This window comes from Ahaetulla prasina, chromosome 12, assembly GCF_028640845.1.
Source record: "Ahaetulla prasina isolate Xishuangbanna chromosome 12, ASM2864084v1, whole genome shotgun sequence".
In the NCBI taxonomy this organism is placed as follows: domain Eukaryota; kingdom Metazoa; phylum Chordata; class Lepidosauria; order Squamata; family Colubridae; genus Ahaetulla; species Ahaetulla prasina.
This window is the reverse complement of record NC_080550.1, coordinates 7,621,676-7,643,357: the sequence shown is the minus strand read 5'-3', so window position 1 is coordinate 7,643,357 and position 21,682 is coordinate 7,621,676. Positions and strand designations below refer to the sequence as shown.

The following is a 21,682-nucleotide window of genomic DNA, read 5'->3' as shown; positions in this document are numbered from 1 at the left end:
TATATATATGTATATATATATATATATATATATATATATATATATATATATATATATATTCTATTTCATGCCACGATTTCTCCTCCCCCACCCTTCCAGCGTGCACAAAAAGAAAAGAGTGTGTTTTAAAAATTCCCCCGTGTGTCATTTCTGGATCAAGCCATGTACGCGGAGTACTTGTCTAGGAGCGGCTGTTCTTACCTGTAAAACAAACAGGGCATTTGAATGTACCTCCCATCCCCTCGAAGCTGTGCTCGATCAGGTGACACAGGAGCTTTGCTGGAGAGTCAAACATCTGGTTACACAGCTTGCACTCATGATTGATGCCTTCCTCTGCAAGGTTCAAATGATACAACTTGTTAGTGACACAGCAGATTAGCGTCTGGAATGCAGGATTCGGTGAGACATCACAAATGCCAGTTCAGGCAGCTTTGGGGGAAGCCGGAGACGCAGCTCTCCCTACAAAAGCAGGTGTATGGCGTAATGCTTGTGCGGCGCGTTCCGGCTGTACCGCCTCCAGTCAAATTGGAGGGGCATTTCTATGTTCCGCTTGGATGAAAGTGACGGTGCGAGCTAGCCTCTGGTAGATGACACTGTCCCGGTTTCCCAAAATCATGCATGACAACACGGTATCTTCACTCATTGGAGGGAGAGAAGGAGGGAGGGAGGAAAAAGGGAGAAGGAAGTTGGAGGGAGGGAGGGAGGGAGGGAGGGAGGAAGGAAGGAAGGAAAAAGGGAGAAGGAAGTTGGAGGGAGGGAGGGAGGAAGGAAGGAAAAAGGGGGAAGGAAGTTGGAGGGAGAGAGGAGGGAGGAAAAAGGGAGAAGGAAGTTGGAGGGAGGGAGGGAAGAAGGAAGGAAAAGAAAAAAAGGAAGTTGGAGGGAGGGAGGGAGGGAGGGAGGGAGGAGGATAGGAAAGGGAGGGAAGAAGAAAAGAAGAGGGAGGAAGGAAGAAGGAAGGGAAGGCAGGGGAGGGGAAGGGGAAGGAGGGAGGGAAGGAAGGAAGGAAGGAAGGAAGGAAGGAAGGAAGGAAGGAAGGAAGGAAGGAAGGGAAGACATTCAAAGCAAAGAACATCTGGCCAATCCTGAAAGGAAAAGAGAAGTCCCAGAGTCTACTGAAATGGATTGCACCACAACTCACACAACAGCTAGGTGAAAACACAGAAGTGGGCATGGTAGCAAAACATCAGGAGCCCAGAAATGATAGCGGGAGCTCTTGGTTCCCTCTACATTTCATTTCTAAGTCGGACAATTAATGATAGTTCTCTTCCCCACCCACTCTTTCGTGTTTGCTTTTAGACCTGTCATTTCAGTCTCTCACAGCTTGTAGAGAAGAGAAGAAAAATATTCCACCAAAAACAAGCTTCCGACAGATAACACCAGAATGAAATGCAACACAAAGAGCAGCGGTGGCTATCTGGAGCTACAAGGATGCTCGGAAGAGCTACTTCTCCCCAAGGTTGAGACTGGCTGCTGGAGAGGGGAAGGGGAGGGGAGGGAGGGAGGGTGCAGAGTGAGAGGTGAGAGAAAAAAATGACCTCCCTCCCCCCCAGCAAATAGGAACGGAGAATATTGGTAATTTTGGGGGGAGGGGAGGTATGAAGGAATGGATCCATTTTCCACTCAGAAACATCCCTGGGAATAACGTTATATAATCACGTAGCTCTATTCCTAAGGGCACCATAACCTTATTTTGCAAAATGCTTTGCAGTGAGCAAAGCCAGAGCCCTGGTTCCGTGTGACAGATTAACTACAATGCAATCTTCAGTGTTTGCAGTCTTTTGTACCTCATTTTCACACCCACCCCTTGACGCAAGCCTACAGTGGAGACGCCATACGTAGAATCCTCACCGCGATGTAAGATTCTCCAGGCCTTGGAATCCCATCATTGGGAATTAGAGCACCGCAAAGTAAGAGGGAGGCAGTTTGGCATAGAGGTTTAAGGCATCAGGGGATGCCTCAAACTGGGAGGCCAGGAGCTCTAGTCCCGCCTTAGGCACAAAGCCAGCTGGGTGACCTTGGGCCAGTCACACTCTCTAAACCCTAGAAAGCAGACAATGGTGAGCCACTTCTGAAATCTTGCCAAAGAAACTACAGTGAGTCCTGCAGACCAGGGGTCTCCAACCTTGACAACTTTAAGCCTGGAGGACTTCAACTACCAGAATTCCCAAAGCTGGCTGGGGAATTCTGGGAGTTGAAGTCCACCAGGCTAAAAGTTGTCAAGGTTGGAGACCGCTGCTGTAGACAGTCAGCAGGAGTGAGCACTGAGGAGGAGGAGGAGGAGGGGGGGAGGAGGAGGAGAAGGAGAAGGAGAAGGAGAAGAAGGAGAAAGAGAAGGAGAAGGAGAAGAAGGAGAAGAAGGAGAAGAAGAATTGCTGAGAACTACAGAGGCAAGAGTTACATCTGCTGCTGACCCTATTCGTTGTATCACCTTGCATTCTAAGCTTTTGAGTTGATTCTCCCAAGCCACTCCAGACAATATTAAAATAATACGACTTTAGCTAGTTCAATCAGGCTGAGTTCAAACCAGAAGTCTTCTTCTAATCAACCTAATCAGAAGAACTATGTCATACATCTTTAGGTCATCTTTAGGAGAGAAAAGGTGAACAAAAAAGCAAGCCATTTTTTGGTATTTTGGGTGGGGGTGAGGTGAGGGGCTAGAAATTATAAGGCATGAAGTGGACACATTAAGTAAAAATGTATAAAGGATTCATGTTGCTCCTTAAAACCACCCAACACGCCCCAAAGAGCCAATAATGTTGGCTTCACTCATTTTGGAAGGTCATAAAAACGATGGACCTGAATTGTGAGTTTTTTGTTCTGTTGCTTCAGATCATGGCTCTCTGGCAGCTGAAAGGTTTTATTCTACTGACATGGAAAAACCAAAACGCTATAGATATAGAGGCATAAACCCACATTAGACATCAAACCACTCTGTGTGGTTGGTGTGAACGCACGCATCACCTCTTCGTTCCTCTGTTAATCACAGTTAACAGCTCTTTGGTTAAATATGCAAATAAGGAGCAGCTGCTGTTTTCGGTTAGCACTCAACTGGCAAATTGCCAATATTTCATGTTCTGGTTAGCAATAACCAGAGTGATGGGCTTAACCGTAGAGCTACCGATTCGTAGATCTGGCGTGGTGGGATAATTTAACACAGCACAGAGATCAGGTAAAAAGGATGCACAGCTGGCCTCAAATTCGGGTAGCGGCAGAGCTCAGAATAAACATGAGAGCAATTGCAGAAGCAGCACCTTTCCACCAAAGAATGGGTTTTGCATACTTTACGTTCCCCCCCCCCCGCTAGAAGGCAACATTGTCAACCTAGGCAATAGAAAACATTGTCAACTTAGAGCGAAGGAGAAATTTCCTAACGGTGAGAACAATTCACCAGCGGAACGGAAGTTGCCTTCAGAAGTTGTGGGTGCTCCATCACTGCAGATTGTCAAGAAGAGATTGGAAAACTGTTTATCTGGAATGGTATAGGACAGTGATGGCTATCCTTTTCTGGACCAAGTGCCCAAATCATGTGCCTGCATGCTGCCCAAACCCATTGACACATGAACACGTGAACACGTGTGCAACCCCCGTGCATGTGCCTCACACGCGCCCAGTGGTGGGATTCAAATAATTTAACAACCGGTTCTCTGCCCTAATGATTTCTTCCAACAACCAGTTCATCAAACTGCTTAGAAAGTTAACAACCGGTTCTGCCGAAGTGGTGAGAACTGGTTGAATCCCATCACTGCACACACCCCATACAGGTGCCCCATCCCTGCGCATATGCGGCAGAGACCCAATGACCAGCTGACCAGTGGGAGGCGTGCGCGCATGCACAGCGGAGCTAAACAGGGGCGATGGCCTGCGTGCCCACAGAAAGGATGCTGCGTGCCACCGTGCCATGCCTGCCACAGGTTCGCCATCACGGGTATAGGATCTCACGCTTGAGGAGGGGGTTGGATTAGAAGGCCTCCAAGCTCCCTTCCAATTCTGTTATTCTATTCTCCAAAACACCTGCTGGTAAGACAAGAAGTAATAGATGGAAACTTATCAAGGAGAGAACCAAGCTAGAACTAAGGAGAAGTTTCCTAATGGGGGGAACAATTCACCAGTGGAAGGGAAGTTGCCTTCAGAAGTTGTGGGTGATCCATCGCTGGAGGTTTTCAAGAAGAGACTGGACAGCCATTTGTCTGAAATGGCATAGGATCTCCTGTTTTTAGAAGGGGGTTGGACTAGAAGACCTCAAAGGTCCCTGCCAACTCTTGTTATTTTGTTTCGCTAACACACATAAAGCAAGGCAGTATTATCACCTTAATTTGCACATGGAGGCGTGGTAGGTGACTTTTTTTTTGCAGCTGCATGGTTGAGGAAGGGTTAATCCCAACCCCTTCATGTTTCACGACACAGTTTTTAACCAACTACACCACAATCGGCATTCACCAAATACACACTGGGGAATTATATTCTTGTATTTGCTCATCTCAAGAGAACTTGCATGTCCTTTTAGGCAGAGGATGGAAGTACTGCAAAGAGTTAAAGACACGCCAAACAAAACTCAAAAAAAAAAAAAGCATAATACAAATATAAGAGGTTCCCACAGATGTGGAAATATATCCCAGAGAGACAAGACATTTTGATTTGCAAATCCACTTCTGAATTATAAGGCCCTCTTCGCACTCTTCGTTCTTTTCTTTTTCTTTTTTCGCATCCCCCTAGGAGTCCATTATATATTTTCTATGTCAATGAAACCATCTAAGAAGAAATACATATACAGAGAGAGAGAGAGAGACAGAGAGAGAGAGAGAGAAAAGCAGAAGGAGAGAAAGAGGGAGGGGTGGGAAAGAAAGGAACCAGAAAGTACTAGGATTCAGCATGGAAATATTTCCCTTTTTATATTTCCCCAAAGGGACAAAGAAAGAGACAGGAAAACCTAGGTAGCTGAGTTGTACCAAACCAGATTATTTAGCGGTTGTATTGCTACCTTGAGTGACAATAATGACCAAGGTTTTCCTAGCCTTACCAACGCCAACTGGGGGATAAAATCAAGACCACGTGATGTTTTAATGCTACTTTATGAGGCCTTGGGAAGGCCACACTTGGAATACTGCATTCAGTTTTGGTCGCTGCAATGTAAAAAAGATGTGGAGACTCTAGAAAGAGTGCAGAGAAGAGCAACACAGATGATTATGGGACTGGAGGCTAAAACATATGAAGGACGGTTGCAGGAATTGGGTATGTCTAGTTTAATGAAAAGAAGGACTAGGGGAGACATGATAGCAGGATTCCAATACTTGAAGGCCTGCCACATCACCCAACTTGCCCACCTCTCAAAATTATTACAAAGGTGGAACAGAGACCAAGAAATCCATATGCTCCAACATCTTGAAAGAAGAACCATCTAACCAAGATCATCCAATCAGTAGAAAACCCAAAGCCTAGGAGTCCACCGGGTGGTAGACTTTAGGAGAAACCCTTCCATACTTCCACCTCTTACAATACCAGACAACACAGCATCAACAGTAGAGACCTTCAAATTTCTAAGTTTTATCATATCGCAAGAGCTAAAATGGACAGCTAACTTCAAAAACGTCATCAAAAAAGGACAACAAAGACTGTTCTTTCTGCGCCAACTCAGGAAGCTCAAACTACCCAAGGAGCTGCTGATCCAGTTCTACAGAGGAATTATTGAGTCTGTCATCTGCACCTCTAGAACTGTCTGGTTTGGTTCTGCAACCCAACAAGACAGACACATACTTCAGAGGATAATTAGAACTGCAGAAAAAACAATGGCTACCAACCTGCCTTTCATTGAGGACCTATATACTGCACGAGTCAAAAAGATAAATATTTACAGACCCCTCACATCCTGGACATAAACTGTTTCAACTCCTACCCTCAAAACAATGCTATAGGGCAATGTACACCAGAACAACTAGACACAAGAACAGTTTTTTTCCTGAACGCTATCACTCTGCTAAGCAAATAATTCCCTATCACCCATCTCCTCAACTTGTGACTGTATGACTGTATCTTTGTTGCTTATATCCTTATGATTATATTGATATTGTTTCCTGATTGCTTATTTGTAACCTATGACTATCATTAAGTGTTGTACCTTATGATTCTTGACAAATGTATCTTTTCGCTGAGAGTGTATGCACCAAAAGAAAATTCCTTGTGTGTCCAATCACACTTGGCCAATAAAGAATTCTATTCTATTCTGTTCTGTTCTGTTCTGTTCTGTTCTGTTCTGTTCTGTTCTGTTCTAGTCTAGTCTAGTCTAGTCTAGTCTAGTCTAGTCTAGTCTAGTCTACATTCCAATATTCTATTCTATTCTATTCTATTCTATTCTATTCTATTCTATTCTATTCTATTCTATTCTATTCTATTCTATTCTATTCTACATTCTATTCTACATTCTAGTCTGGTCTAGTCTATTCGATTCAATTCGATTCGATTCAATTGTTGGGGGATGTCTGGTTTGAATAAGAGAAGATTTGCTCAAAAACAGTCCAGGTTAGCTTAACAGTTCTGCTCAGTGGCTAAGATGCTGAGCTTGTAAATCAAAAGGTTGGCAGTTCAGTGGTTCGAATCCCTAGCACTGCAAAAGGGGGTGAGCTCCTATTACTTGACCCAGCTTCTGCCAACCTAGCAGTTAGAAAGCACCTAAAAAATGGAAGCAGAAAAATAGGGACCACCTTTGGTGGGAAGGGAACAGTGTTCCGTGCACCTTTGGCGTTGAGTCATGCTGGCCACATGATCACGGAGACGTCTTCAGACAGCACTGGCTCTTCGGCTTTGAAATGGAGATGAGCACCACCTCCTAGAGTCGGGAACGACTAGCACATATGTGCAAGAGGAACCTTTACCTATACTGGGAACTTAGGAGCTGAACATGAAATGAAGGGACATCTTCATTATTGCCTCCCTATTTATTCCCCTAACTGGGAGGGAGAAATATGGAGAGGAAGAAGAGAAGAGCTAGCTCAGCAGGTTCCTAGAAGAGAGACCAACCTAATAGGTGAATGATAGGCAATCCCACTCGTTTTTGACATGAAAAGCAGATTTCTCCCCCCTCGCCGTGTCTGCCTTCCAGCGTTCCTCCTCCCCTTAAACCCGCAATCCGCTTGTGGATCTGTTGATTCAGAGCTGAACAAACACGGTTTTTCCAATCAGAGATTCTTCAGGTCTCTTTCTCCGTCTCTCAAGTTCGGAATAATAAGCATTAATTTTACACTTCATTTCTCCATACAGAGAGAGAGAGAGTGAGAGAGAAGAGAGGAAGAGAGGGAGAGAACGTGGTCCTTGTTTAAACCAAGTAGGCCTGCGGGATTTTATCTGGCAGAAAGTGTGTCAGGCCAAAAGAGAAACAGAATGCTTTGTGTAAAAGTATCATGGGGAGATAAGAGCATTCTGCAATGTTCCTGGTACCTACTTTTGTCTCCGAAAGCATTTGATCCCTTCCAGACATATATACTTATTTCCATACCGGTCTTGGGGGGGAAAGCTACTAGGAGCCAGAGCTGATTATGTGAATGCTGAAGGTGAAACCTGGGCGGTGGCCACCGTTTCCCAAAGACTGGGATTCGGAGGTCCCTTAATTTATGCTCATTACTGAGGAGGGATGGAGGAGGGTCAGTAGCCCAGCTGTCAGCCTGACCAGATGGACCAGACAGAAATCATGACCAGATGAGCTACTTCTACTTATTAGGAAGCTAGATTAACAGAATCTTGCTTGCCTGCAAATACAGAACTCCCTCTCTTTCCTTTACACCCTGAGAAAACAGGGATGGTCCCTTCTTAAGCATCTTGCTCCACCCATTGGCCGGCCAAGGGCTACGCTGTCTCTTCTCTGACTGTTCCTTATGTAGTATCCCTTCACATTCCATCTCCCAAGGACCTGCCTGCATTCCATTCCATTCAGTGAGCAACAATGGTGAAATTCAACACCTTCAGTTCAACAGCAATACTCATAGTGCTGTTAGGAGATGACCAGGCAGAGCGGGAGGGGGAGAGAGGGAGGGAGGGAGGGGACAAATGCGTCATCAGTCTCACGTCCCTTCGCACCCACAGGAGATCTAAGTTCAGCCCACTTTGAATTCCTTATCACCCACCCATTTGCTTTGACCGTTAAGATTCTTGTACAGAGCTTAAGCTTGCGCTAAAGCAGTAGAATTAACCAATGGTTAACCGTGGGCGCTCCATCACTGGAGGTTTTTAAGAAGAGACTGGACAATCATTTGTCTGAGGTTGTATAGGTTCTCCTGCTTGAGCAGCGGGCTGGACTAGAAGACCTCCAAGGTCTCTTCCAAATTCTATTCTATTCTATTCTATTCTATTCTATTCTATTCTATTCTATTCTATCCTATCCTATCCTATCCTATCCTATCCTATCCTATCCTATCCTATCCTATCCTTTTATATTCATTTGAATTGCTTGGACTCCCACGCTTGACATGAACTTAGACTTATATACCACTCCATAGTGCTTTCCAGCACTCTCTGGGGTGGTGGTGGTTTACAATGTCAACATATTGCCCCACCCCCCAACAATCTGGCTCCTCATTTTACCGACCTCGAAAGGATGGAAGGCTGAGTCAACCTTGAGCCGGTCAGGATCGAACTCCAGACTGTGGGCAGAGTTTGCCTTCCATACCACATTCGCCGCCACGGCGCCGCAAAAAACACGCAAGCAACCCGTGGAAAAGCCCCCTGTTTCCCACGGCTTGGCTCACTTCCCTCTTTTTTTTCACATTGCCTGTCAGCTGAGCACATGTTGTTTCCAGTGTATTTAATAAGAATTACACTCAGCACTGTTCTCCCATAAGAGAGAGGAGGCCAACTGACACTTCAATATTCATAATTGTTCCCATTGGGTGATCTCTCTCTCTCTCTCTCTTTCTTTTTTAAAAAAACCTATTATCTTTACTGGGCTTCCTTTGATGAACTGCAAGCCACTTTAGGCATCGTCTCACAGAGAAAGGGCATTCAGACAAATGAGCTTGCAGATAGGAGAAAACCCTCCCTGACCGGACTCTCTGTTATAGATAATGCGGTGTGAAGCCTCGGTCCTAGGAGCTATTCAGATTACAATTATAAACTATATTAATGACAACATAAAAGGAACACCCCGCTGAGTAACTAATACAGGATGACATGCTTCCACTTATTTATTTTGGGCGCCGCGCGTATTTATTTTGGATAAACGAAGGGAAAGACCACGGCTGTTTGAGAGGCTTCCGAGACACAAAAGGAAAGCTAAGCTTTTCCACGGCTCGCCGTTTCACGACGGCGACATTTCTCCCCGAAGGAGGAGAGGGGTGGGACAGCCATGTTCCCCCTGTCGTTGAGCCTCGCTGGTGACTTCGGCAGGCAAACACCCCCCACACACACCATTTCCTCTGGCCAGAGTGACTCATTTCGACTTTGATTGTAATAACACCGCAGACGTGTTTTATACACAAGGAGAGGATCGTTAAGGATTTTCCCCCCTTAGAGGCTGGAATCTGGTGCAAATATTGAATACTTCCGCTCCACCTACGTGGTGATCTCAGGGGTGGGCTGCTGGGGTTTCGCAGGGGTTCGGGAGAACCACTAGCTAAGATTCTGTGCCGTTCGGAGAACCCCCAAATCCTACTCCTGGCTGGCCCTGCCTACCCCACCCTGCCCCTTCTAGGAGTCCCCATGTGGCCCATTTTGGATGCAGGTAAGTGCAGAGCGCACGTGGAGGCTCAGGGAGGGCAAAAAACAAGCCTACTTGAAGTTCAGGAAGGCCTCCAGAGAGTGTCCAGAGCCTGGGGAGGCTGTTTTCGCCCTTCCTGAGACTGGAGGAAAGGCTCCAGAGCCCAGGGAGGGTAAAAAGGGCCCCCTCCTGCTGTGGTGCAGGAGGCTGATTAGGCCATGCCCACCATGGCCACACCCACCCAGCAACCAGGCAGAGAACCCCTTGCTAAAATTTTTGAAGCCCACCCCTGGGTGATCTTATCTGTCCATTCTTCTCCACCTCAACAAAGGAAAGTCCAACTTTAATAGGCATCCATCTGCCCCTAGTTTATGGAATATTATCTCTACACCCCACCCCCACCTGGTCTCCTGGTCTTCTCTAAAGGAGTCAAACCATGACTCCTTGCATGGGGAATGCAGAGAAGCTCACAGCCATGGGGCTGGCTGGTGTCCTGAGAACCTTGCCTTTGCCTGTTTCAAGAGCATTACATGATCTTTGCTTCCTTCCAAAAGTTTTAATTTTTATACACTGTTTTTATACTTTGCAATTTTATGGTAAACAGACTACCGATTTGGGGGAGATGGGTGGTTCAAAAATAGATAAATAGTTGGAAGAGAGCCCGAATGGATGGATGGAAGGATGGATGGAGAGATGAATGGAGATAGAGATGATAGATAGATAGATAGATAGATAGATAGATAGATAGATAGATAGATGATAGATAGATAGATAGATAGATAGATAGATAGATAGATAGATAGATATAAAGAGATGAGAGAGATGAGATAGATAGATGGATGGATGGATGGATGGATGGATGATAGATAGATAGATGATAGATAGATGATAGATAGATAGATAGATGATAGATAGATAGATAGATAGATAGATAGATAGATAGATAGATAGATAGATAGATGATAGGCAGGCAGGCAGGCAGACATAGACAGCAGCCAGCCAGCCAGTTGGAAGAGAATGGATGGATGGATGGATGGATGGATGGATATAGAGAGATGATGATGATGAAAATAGCTAGATAGCTAGATAGATATAGATAGGCAGACAGACAGACAGACTACTAGATATTGTATAGGAAAAAAATGGATAAAGGGTTGTTACTTCTAAAATTACAGCTAAGGCTTTGCAGAAGAGGCATTGTGTTTTAGACATCTTTTCATTACCATCACCGCAACAACAACAACATCTGAGTCCATCACACCCTTCTTTGGATCTCGCCATATCACAGCACTGCTTATTCATGACTTCACCTTCTAAAAAGGCAGTGAGGGGAACAGCAGCTGAACTTATTCCCATCGCAAAGGAGCCTCCCCGCCTTTCTAATCTAGTGAGGGTGAGGAAGGCGCTCATTCCACACCTCAGACAGACAACGCAATTACTGTATTGATTTGTGATTAAACACTGCGGGAGAAGATAACAGGACTAAATTCCAGGCAAAGGGGCTATTGAGAGCATTGGCCAGAAAACAGATTGTGCCTCCTCAGCTAATTGAATGGGCCCATCTCAGGTCAGAACAGCCTCCGTTTCATGGGCCGAGGAAGCAAACCTTGGGTTTGTACATCATCTGGACCTCAATCCTGGCCTGTTGTCTCTTTTTTTTTTGAAGCTGCCAAATCAGGGGTGAAATGCTCCCAGTTCGGTCCGGTTCACCCAAATCATTAGTAAAAAAGGCAACTGGTTCGCCGATCCAGTAGTAAAAAATGTAAACAAAAAAAAGTTCCGACGATCAGGGGAGTGACGTGCGATCGTCGCAACTTTTTTTTAAAACTTTTTAAGCATTTTTTTAATTACCAGTTCTCTGGAACCAATAGTAAAAATGTTTTTAAAAAGTATAAAAAAAGAGTCTGTAACGATCACGGTTGTGCCATGCGATCGTCAGAGCCGGGTTTTTTACCTTTTAAAAACATTTTTTAACAACCTATTTGGGTGAATAGGTTGTAAAAAAATGCTTTTAAAAGGTTAAAAAAAAGGCTCCGGCGATCACAGCTGTGGCGCGCGATCGTCAGAGCCTTTTAAAAAAAATTTAAAAGCATTTTTTTACAACCTATTTGCTCGAATAGGTTATAAAAAATGCCTTTAAAAGTAAAAAAAAAAGGCTCTGAATATTGCGCTCCACAGCTGATCATACACACACCCCTGCACGCACTGTTCTATTTACCCCACACCTCCTTTTGGTGTGCACTGCGCATGTGTGTGCACCTCACATTTGGTGTGTGGTGCGCACTAAGTGCTTGCACAGCGCACGTTTGGCGCAAAGCGCGCATGCACAGCCAGCGAACCGGTAGTAAACCGGTTCAGATTTCACCACTGTGCCAAATGTTCCGGGCAAGATTTTTTAACCGTCCTTTTGTGTGTCACGGAATTTCAGGAAGAAGACGGCACTTCCGTTGGAACCCTGTCATCGTTTTCTACAACCGTGTCCTCCAGAGAATGTTCTCCTGTATCCTTCTGGACAAATGAGAATTCCTTCTTCCCTCCCTTCCCCCTTCCTCTTCCTCCTTGCACCTCCCCATAAGCGTTTTCTCACCCCCAGGCACCTCGGGGGACCCACAAATGAGTTTGCGCGCGTTCTTTCCCCGGGAAAGAAATGGGACAAAAGGAACTCTCTTGGAACCGCACACCCCGACAATTAAGTAGGCTGAGGTTTGTGGAAAAAGGCTGGGATTGATGACATGGGCAACCAAAGCATCACCTGGGGAACTGGGTGTAGATCCTCCGAGGATTGCCGGAGGTCAGTTACCATAGCAACGGAGAATGAGCTCAACCTTGTAACTGACCCTTATCTTTTTTTGATCTGTTGGCCACTTGGGGCAAAAACTGGAAATCAGCTGGAAAATAATCCAGTCACATATTATAAAGAAAACTATCCATACTTATTTACGCAAACAGAGGGAGGATTTTTATTTTTTTTATTTTTTTATTTTAACCCAGGCAATTGTGCTTCACGCCTGCCTTTAATGACGGTACACCGCTTTGCAACCTCGCGTAGACCCACTTAATAATAAAGGAAAGCAGAGATTTGGAGTTTTTTTCCCCCAGCCCTCTCCCTCTTTTGATGTTGAAATTTAGCTAGCTTTTTTTTTTTTTTTGCCCAGCCCCCAGTCAAATAACCCCACAGACACCTCAAAAACCGGCTTTAAAATCTGGGGAGGGGATTTTTGAACCGGAAGAGGAGAGCTGGAGTCATTCATGAAGGGAAGATTTTAATCATTTAAATGTAGATGCCACTGGGTTCGTCACACGATATTGCGCCCTTGAAATTTAAAATTTTATTATTTATTAATTAAACTTAATCACAATAATCACAATTTGTAATGCAGGGAGTCCTCAACTTACAACAAATTCATTTAGTGACCATTCAAAGTTATACCAGCACTGAAAAAAGTGACATGGTTGTTTTTTCACACGTAGGATCCATGCTCATATGATCAAAATTCAGATTCTTGGCAACTGACTCATATTTAGGACGGTTGCAGTGGCCCAGGTTCATGTCAATGCCTTTTGCGACCACCTGACAAGCAAAGTCAACGGGGAAACCTGATTCACTTAACAACCGGGTTATTAACTGAACAACTGCAGTGATTCACTTAACAACACTGGCAAGGAAGGTGATCAAAGGAGGCAAAACTCGCTTAAGAAATGTCTCGCTTAGCAACAGAGGTTTTGGGCTCAATTGCGGTCATAATTCGAGGGCTGCCTGTACAAAAGTAAGCCATGTAAATTTTAAAAATAACATAAAATAGGTTGTTGCATCAATAAAATAAATGTAAATAAAAACAGACACATCACTAGAAGCTAAAATCATAAAACTATATCCGATTTACTTTGGGCATATTATGCCTGCAAATTAATTGGAGAAGGCAATGATGCCGGGAATGGTTAGTAGAACAAGAAGAAGAGGCAAGCAAAGAACAGACTGGCTTGATAACATCAAACCTGATGCAAAGTAGAACATATAACAATTGAAAGAAGTTGTGTTTGACAGGGCAGCCTGGACAGCTCTTGCCTACAAAGTTGCCAAGGGTCAACCATGACTGTGAATGGTTAATGCAACAACAAGGTGGTGGCATAGAATAGAATAGAATAGAATAGAATTTTTATTGGCCAAGTGTGATTGGACACACAAGGAATTTGTCTTGGTGCATATGCTCTCAGTGTACATAAAAGAAAAGATACGTTCATCAAGGTACAACATTTACAACACAATTGATGATCAATATATCAATATAAATCATAAGGATTGCCAGCAACAAGTTATAGTCATACAGTCATAAGTGGAAAGAGATTGGTGATGGGAACTATGAAACGATTAATAGTAGTGCAGATTCAGTAAATAGTCTGACAGTGTTGAGGGAATTATTTGTTTAGCAGAGTGATGGCCTCCGGGAAAAAACTGTTCTTGTGTCTAGTTGTTCTGGTGTGCAGTGCTCTATAGCGTCGTTTTGAGGGTAGGAGTTGAAACAGTTTATGTCCAGGATGCGAGGGGTCTGTAAATATTTTCACGGCCCTCTTCTTGATTCGTGCACTATACAGGTCCTCAATGGAAGGCAGGTTGGTAGCAATTATTTTTTCTGCAGTTCTAATTATCCTCTGAAGTCTGTGTTTTTCTTGTTGGGTTGCAGAACCGAACCAGACAGTTATAGAGGTGCAAATGACAGACTCAATAATTCCTCTGTAGAATTGGATCAGCAGCTCCTTGGGCAGTTTGAGCTTACTCAGAAATAGTCATAGATGGAGAATGAGCAGGGCAAGGAGCTGAAGAAGGATCACATCACTTGATGAAATAACAGAATACAATAAATACATGAAATAAAACTTGAATTAATATAATGGAAGACTGAAGTACACAGGTAGTCATAGGAGGTCTTCTAATCCAACACCCTATTCAAGTAGGATTTATTTATTTATTTATTTATTTATTCGAATTTTTATACCGCCCTATCTCCCGAAGGACTCAGGGCGGTTTACAGGCAGATAAAACATGAGAATAATACAAGTAAAAACAACAATTAAAAAACTTATTAATTAGGCCGAATTAAAAATATCACTAAAATAATATAAAACCCCATTAAAAACTAAATTTAAAACTAAAACCCTAGGCTAGCCCTGCGCAAATAAATAGATGTGTCTTAAGCTCGCGGTGGAAGGTTCGGAGGTCAGGAAGTTGGCGAAGCCCTGGGGGAAGTTCGTTCCAGAGGGTGGGAGCCCCCACAGATAAAGCCCTTCCTCTGGGTGTCGCCAGTCGGCACTGCCTGGCAGACGGCACCCTAAGGAGTCCCTCTCTGTGAGAGTGTACAGGTCGGTGGGAGGCAATCGGTGGCAGTAGGCGGTCCCGTAAATAACCCGGCCCTATGCCATGGAGCACTATACCATTCCAGAGACACTATACCATTCCAGAGAAGTGGCGTTCCAATCTCTTTTTAAAAACTTCCAGTGTTGGAGTATTCCCAACTTCTGGAGGCAAGCCATTCCACTGATTATTTTCACTGTCAGGGAATTTCCCCCTTAGTTCTAGGTTGCTTCTCTCCTTGATCAGTTTCCATCCATTGTCCTGCCTTCAGGTGCTCTTCAGGTGCTCTGGAGACTAAGTCGACCCCCTCTTCTTTGTGGCAGCACCTCAAATATTGGAACACTGCTATCATGTCACCCGTGGTCCTCCTTTTCACTAGACTAAAGGTAAAGGTTCCCCTCGCACATATGTGCTAGTCATTCCCGACTCTAGGGGGCGGTGGTCATCTCTGTTTCAAAGCCGAAGAGCCAGCGCTGTCTGAAGACATTTCCGTGGTCATGTGGCCGGCATGACTCAATGCCAAAGGCACACAGAACGCTGTTACCTTCCCACCAAAGGTGGTCCCTATTTTTCTACTTGCATTTTTTACCTGCTTTCGAACTGCTAGGTTGGCAGAAGCCGCGACAAGTAATGGGAGCTCATCCCGTTACGCGGCACTAGGGGTTCGAACCGCCGAATTGCTGACTTTTCAATCGACATTCTCAGTGTCTTAGCCATTGAGCCACTTAAAAGGGTGGAGTGGTACAATTCTCACTGGAGAATTCTGGGTCTTAGCTTGATGGCTGGGAGAAAAAGAAGAAAGAGGGGAGAAGGAAAGAGAAGGAAGAAGGGGGGAACTTCTAACAAACGGGGTACCACCAAAGAGAAGTTCTTTGTTCTGTGCTGATCACACAACTGACCTCTGATGGTAGAAGAAACGAGTGAGGGACTAAGAGAGAGTTTCTTGTAAAGCATCATTTGGATAAACAGATGCTGTGCATGGTTGAAAAAGTGCAATGACACAAAGGTCACACACAAAGGAAGCCAAGGAGAAACCCTGCAGCACCTCAGAGACTCACACATTTATTTATTTTTTTGTGTGAGTTCATTCGACTGAATGCCTGGAGTAATTTCAAGTCCACAAAAGTTTCTTCTAAAAAGTTTTCTTTTTCAGCCAGAGTTGCTGTTTTAATTAGGTTCCTCAGGTTGCCATTTTCTAGTAATCCGATAGTAAAGGGCTTGATTCATTTTTAAATAGAGATAATTCCTCAAATACTGTACTCACAGATATCAATTTCTTTAACTTTCTCTTTCTCTCTCTCTCCTACTTAATTATAAGCCTGGAAGTTAATACTTAGTCATTCTGAACTCCAGGAAATTTTATCTGCTATTATGAAACAGAGTGTCAGGTGTTTGAATGACCTGAATTCCAATGCCTTGGAAGACATAAAACTTAATGAAGCATTTTGAGTCTCAAACTTGTGACATGGAAGTAGAGACCTTCAAATTTCTAGGTTCTATCATATCTCAAGACTTAAAATGGGCACCTAACATCAAAAACTTCATCAAAAAAGCACAACAAAGAATGTTTTTTCTACGCCAACTCGGGAAGCTCAAACTGCCCAAGGAGCTGCTGATACAGTTCTACAGAGGAATTATTGAGTCTGTCATCTACACCTCTATAACTGTCTGGTTTGATTCTGTAACCATACAAGACAGATACAGACTTCAGAGGATAATTAAAACTGCAGAAAAAACAATTGCTACCAACCTGCCTTCCATTGAGTATATATATACTGCATACTGCACGAGTCAAAAAGAGGGCTGTGAAAATATTTACAGACCCCTCAGATCCTGGACACAAACTGTTTCAACTCCTACCCTCAAAACTACACTATAGAGCACTGCACACCAGAACAACTAGACACAAGAACAGTTTTTTCCCCGAATGCTATCCCTCTGCTAAACAAATAATTCCCTCAACACTGTCAAACTATTCACTAAGATTAATATTACTATTAATCTTCTCATCGTTCCTATCACCCACTTCCTTCCACTTATGACTGTATGACTGTAACTTGCTGCTGTATCCTTACAATTTATATTGTATCCTAGTATGATTTGATTGCTTGTTTGTACCCTAAGACTATCATTGAGTGTTGCTCCTTATTATTCTTGACAAATGTATCTTTTCTTTTATGTACACTGAGAGCATATGCACCAAAGACAAATTCCTTGTCTGTCCAGTCACACTTGGCCAAGAAAGAATTCTATCTATCTATCTAAATGGTAAGAATGAATTCAAGTTTATCTTAAGTTACTTTTAATGTTTTTGGAATCTTCTCTTCTTAGGGGAAGATAAGAAGAAACTGTATCTTCCCATATCTTGTTTACTATCCAGCTCAATTCAAGAAACCCCCCCCCATCTAAAATTGATTGTAAATGTCTGATATATAATGGAGTGGAAGAAAAGTATCTTCTTTGTCTTTGGAAGGGGAGTGGAGGTTTTAAGGAATGACTATGGATTATGATTTGTGCTAGATTTTAATTTTTGTTGTTAGTTTTATACCCTGTACTCGGTTCTCGGAAGTCCTGGGGGGTGGGGGGAGGAAGGGGAAGGGAGGGGGAGGGGGCAGAAAATGGATTGATAGTTAATGTACAAAGATGATTGAAGATGTATAATTAATGTAAGATCGGACCTGCCTGGTTACTACTTTAGAATGAAGGGAAAGAAGGAGTAGAAGAGAGAAGGAGGAAAGAGAAGAGGAGGAGGAAAGGAAGGAAGAGGGGAGGAGGGAGAAGAAAGGAGTAGGGAGGAAAGAGGAGAGGATGTAGATAAGAGAGGGGGAGGATGGTATGGAAAGTAGAAGAAGGTAGAGAAGGAGAGTAAAAGGAAAAGGAAGGGGGTGGTGACCGGGCAGACCCGATTAATTGTATATGAGGATATATTAAATATGTTATTGGATATGTTATTGGATAAGAATGTCAAAATAAAACTTTTTTGGAAAAAAAATAAAATAAATAAAATTGATTGTAAATAAATTGACAACATCATCTAATCATCATTATCAAGGCAGAAAAGACGTAGGTCTTCTTCAGATGTTTGGGATGGAACACTCATCAGGTTCAGCCAGTGTGATCTAAAACGTCTGGTCTAAAACATCTGGGAAGCACCCACTGTCTACCCTTCAATCCTTGCGTCTTCATTCTCTCATTTTCCGCCAGCAACTCGGTGGTTATCATTATTGTCTCGCTTCCTTTCAGAAATAGAATTTCGCTTTCAAAATACATTTTATATAATCTAGAGTGGCACAAGGCTGATGTCTTTTATGAACTGGAGATTGGTTAATAAAATCTTCTAAGCCGGCTTCATTCTTATGACAATTTTACTCTTTATGTTTTCAAGGGATATGAAAGCTGTCTGCGGCGGTTAGAAACATCATTTTAATGAAAAATGATAACACTGGGAGCTGGCTACGTCTCGGTATTACTTTTTAAAAAGGCAACAAGATGAGCTGGAATTTTAAAGGGCGCATTCGGTTCTGGAACTATTTTGTGTTGGAAGGGGGAACTTATATATATATATTAAATATATATATTTCCTTCTTGCCTATTTGTTCTGGGCTGTCCTTCCATTAGAGTTGTTGGCCAGAACTTCAACGACGATGGCTCAGACAACCAAGACCGAAAAGATAGTTTTAAAAAGGGTAAATGATATTCACAGAGACAATTCCCCAAACCACCATTCAGTGTTCACAGTAGGTAACAAACCAACTGTCACTGACTTTTTTTTTTTTTGCAGTCAACTCAAAACCTTCTGTGCCAAGATTAATTCTGAAGAACTGCTGAAAATTTGGGGTGGAAGGGTGGCATCTTATAATCTCCCCTTTGGAGAAAGTATATGGGGTCCAATTTTTTGGGGGGGGGTGTCTGGGTTTTTACCCATTGCTCCATGCAGTGTCTGCTTTATTTTATTCATCCACATTAAAAATGAACCTCTCAAACTATATAATATAACAACAGAGTTGGAAGGGACCTTGGAGGCCTTCTAGCCAACCCCCTGCCCAGGCAGGAAACCCTACACCATCTCAGACAGATGGTTATCCAACATTTTCTTAAAAATTTCCAGTGTTGGAGCATTCACAACTTCTGCAGGCAAGTCGTTCCACTTATTAATTGTTCTAACTGTCAGGAAATTTCTCCTTAGTTCTAAGTTGCTTCTTTCCTTGATCAGTTTCCACCCATTGCTTCTTGTTCTACCCTCAGGTGCTTTGGAGAACAGCCCGACTCCCTCTTCTTTGTGGCAACCCCTGAGATATTGGAACACTGCTATCATGTCTCCCCTGGTCTTTCTTTTTATTAAACTAGACATACCCAGTTCCTGCAACCGTTCTTCATATGTTTTAGTCTCCAGTCCCCTAATCATCTTTGTTGCTCTTCTCTGCACTCTTTCTAGAGTCTCAATATAAAAAATCTTTTTTTATATTGCGGCAACCAAAACTGAATGCAATATTCCAAGTGTGGCCTTATCAAGGCATTATAAAGTGGTATTAAGACTTTGCGTGATCTTGAGTCTATCCCTCTGTTTATGCAGCCCAGAACTGTGATGGCTTTTTTAGCAGCTGCTGCACACTGCTGGCTCATATCTAGATGGTTGTCCACTAGGACTCCAAGATCCCTCTCCCAGGTACTACCATATACAGTACCTGTGCATTTTGGTTTTTTTTTAAGTGCATGCTTTGATTCATTTAAGCAGCTGAGAACTGTATCACAGTATCTGCTGGGCAGCTACCTTCCGATCATCCTAGCCATTACAGAGATGCGGATCAGGTCCTTCCCTACAAACCTGTATAAAAAAAAAAATTAAGTTAATTTTTAATTGAGTTGCTTCTGATCTGGTGAGGTTCCTGCATCAGGAGATCTACTGAGACTACAGATCTCAGAACAGCTTATGGGATTCCCAGAACTTTAGCCTGACCGTTTCAAAGCTTTTAGCTATCTATAAAACACCCGAATATTGCTATTTTTAAAACCTTAGTTTTAAAAGCTTTGAAAAGATGAAATAGATGATATTAATTCCATTAGTAAAAAAAAAAAAAAAGCACCAGCCTGAGAAGCAATATGCAAGGGATGAGTGCTAAAAATTGAACGGGCTTAAATTATTTGACTGGATCGGGCAATGAAGCAATTAGGTGGAAAAAGGGATTTCATTAAGAGGACTACCCAAGGGATGGGTCAGTTATCTAAATGCACCTTGATGAACATTTGCATACCAAAGATAAGTGTTGCAGCAGGGGTGAAATCTACTTACCTTCCCTACCGGTTTGGAAGTGCGCGCACCATTGTCATGTCTGCCATCGTCATGTCCGATTTTTGACCCTCTGCGCATGCGCAAGGCCTTCTGTGCATGCACAGAGGGTAAAAAACGGATTACTTCCTGGTTAAAATCAGGAAGTAATGACGTCCGGGCAGGTGGGTGGAGCATCGCGCTGCTGCCGCTATTGGTTCACCAATCCACCCTTCCCCACTCCTGCCGCTACCAGTTCGTGTGAGCAGGATAGAACCGGCAGGATTTCACCGCTGTGTTGCAGTGAGAAACTGAACCTAAAAATATCAGAAGAGCACCAGACAGAAGACCAGGCAATCTTCAAAACAAAAAGTCTGAAAGTTCAGACATAGTCCCCGCTGCATTGTTTTTATATGTGTATATTTTCAAAACCCCTCCCCTATAGCATCTGTCCAGCCCCCCCACCCACCCAAGCAATGCTGTTCCCCCATAACTTCATGGTAGGTCACCAGACCAATCATCTCCAACAACGGAGGAGATAGAACAGAAGAGAAACTGAACTCAAGTTGCTACCAAATCGCTTGAAGAATATTCATTGAAAGATCACCGAGGGCCGATGGTTTGCCAAGCGCACGCTACGCAAAATATTTTGCTAGACCCACACTCCCTCTTTTAGATTACAAAAACAAGGAAGGGGTTTTTTTAAAAAAGAAAAAAAAGAAAAAATAATCGGAGCAACTGTATTTGTATTTTGAATGTTAATTTGACAAAAAGAAGTGCGCATGAGGGAATGTTTATAATCAGAACACCAATAAACTAACAAATGACTCCAGTATTTTATAAGCTTGTTAGGAACAAATCACTCCCTTAGCTTATATTTACTTACTGATGAATCATAAAAAGGCCTCAATACACAAAGAATAAATTCCAGAAAAGATTTCCTTCCGGCTTGATGGGTAACATCTATCCTGCAAGCTTTGCAACTTGTTATGTGAATCTTACAGCTCACCTTGTTTCATAGACAAAGAATAACTTCCCACCAATTCAGCCTGGACTCTTGATCTGTTTTTCCCTCTCTGCCCTTCTAAGCACACAGGAGATTATCCTAGCTTCAAGAAGCAAAGGACCAGCTACCTTCTCCTCCTGCCTCCTGCCCTTACGTTGCTTGGAGAGCAGTCTCTGGGAGCACATCCAATCACGCTAATCTGCATAATGATGAAGCTCTATAGGGACAGTTTGGTCTTAAGAGGCATCAGAGAAAACACACATGCCGTCCTCTAAACAAGCATGACTGGATGAACAATGCAAGCTGAATGAAATCGAAAGATACGAGCAGGGATGAAGAAAAATCTGGATTCCATGCAAGGCTTTGACCTGGATGCTTCCA

At 43.3% G+C, this 21,682-nt stretch overlaps 1 protein-coding gene across 2 annotated transcripts in view; it reads right to left on the bottom strand.

The window, feature by feature from the left end:
* Positions 1 to 21,682, bottom strand: part of ZNF423 (zinc finger protein 423) — a 304,646-nt gene that overhangs the window by 42,536 nt on the left and 240,428 nt on the right. For both annotated transcript variants that reach the window (XM_058155221.1, XM_058155222.1), the window contains one exon: positions 202 to 333. In XM_058155221.1, the coding sequence (XP_058011204.1) occupies positions 202 to 333 (132 nt within the window). The remainder of the gene's footprint in view (positions 1 to 201; positions 334 to 21,682) is intronic.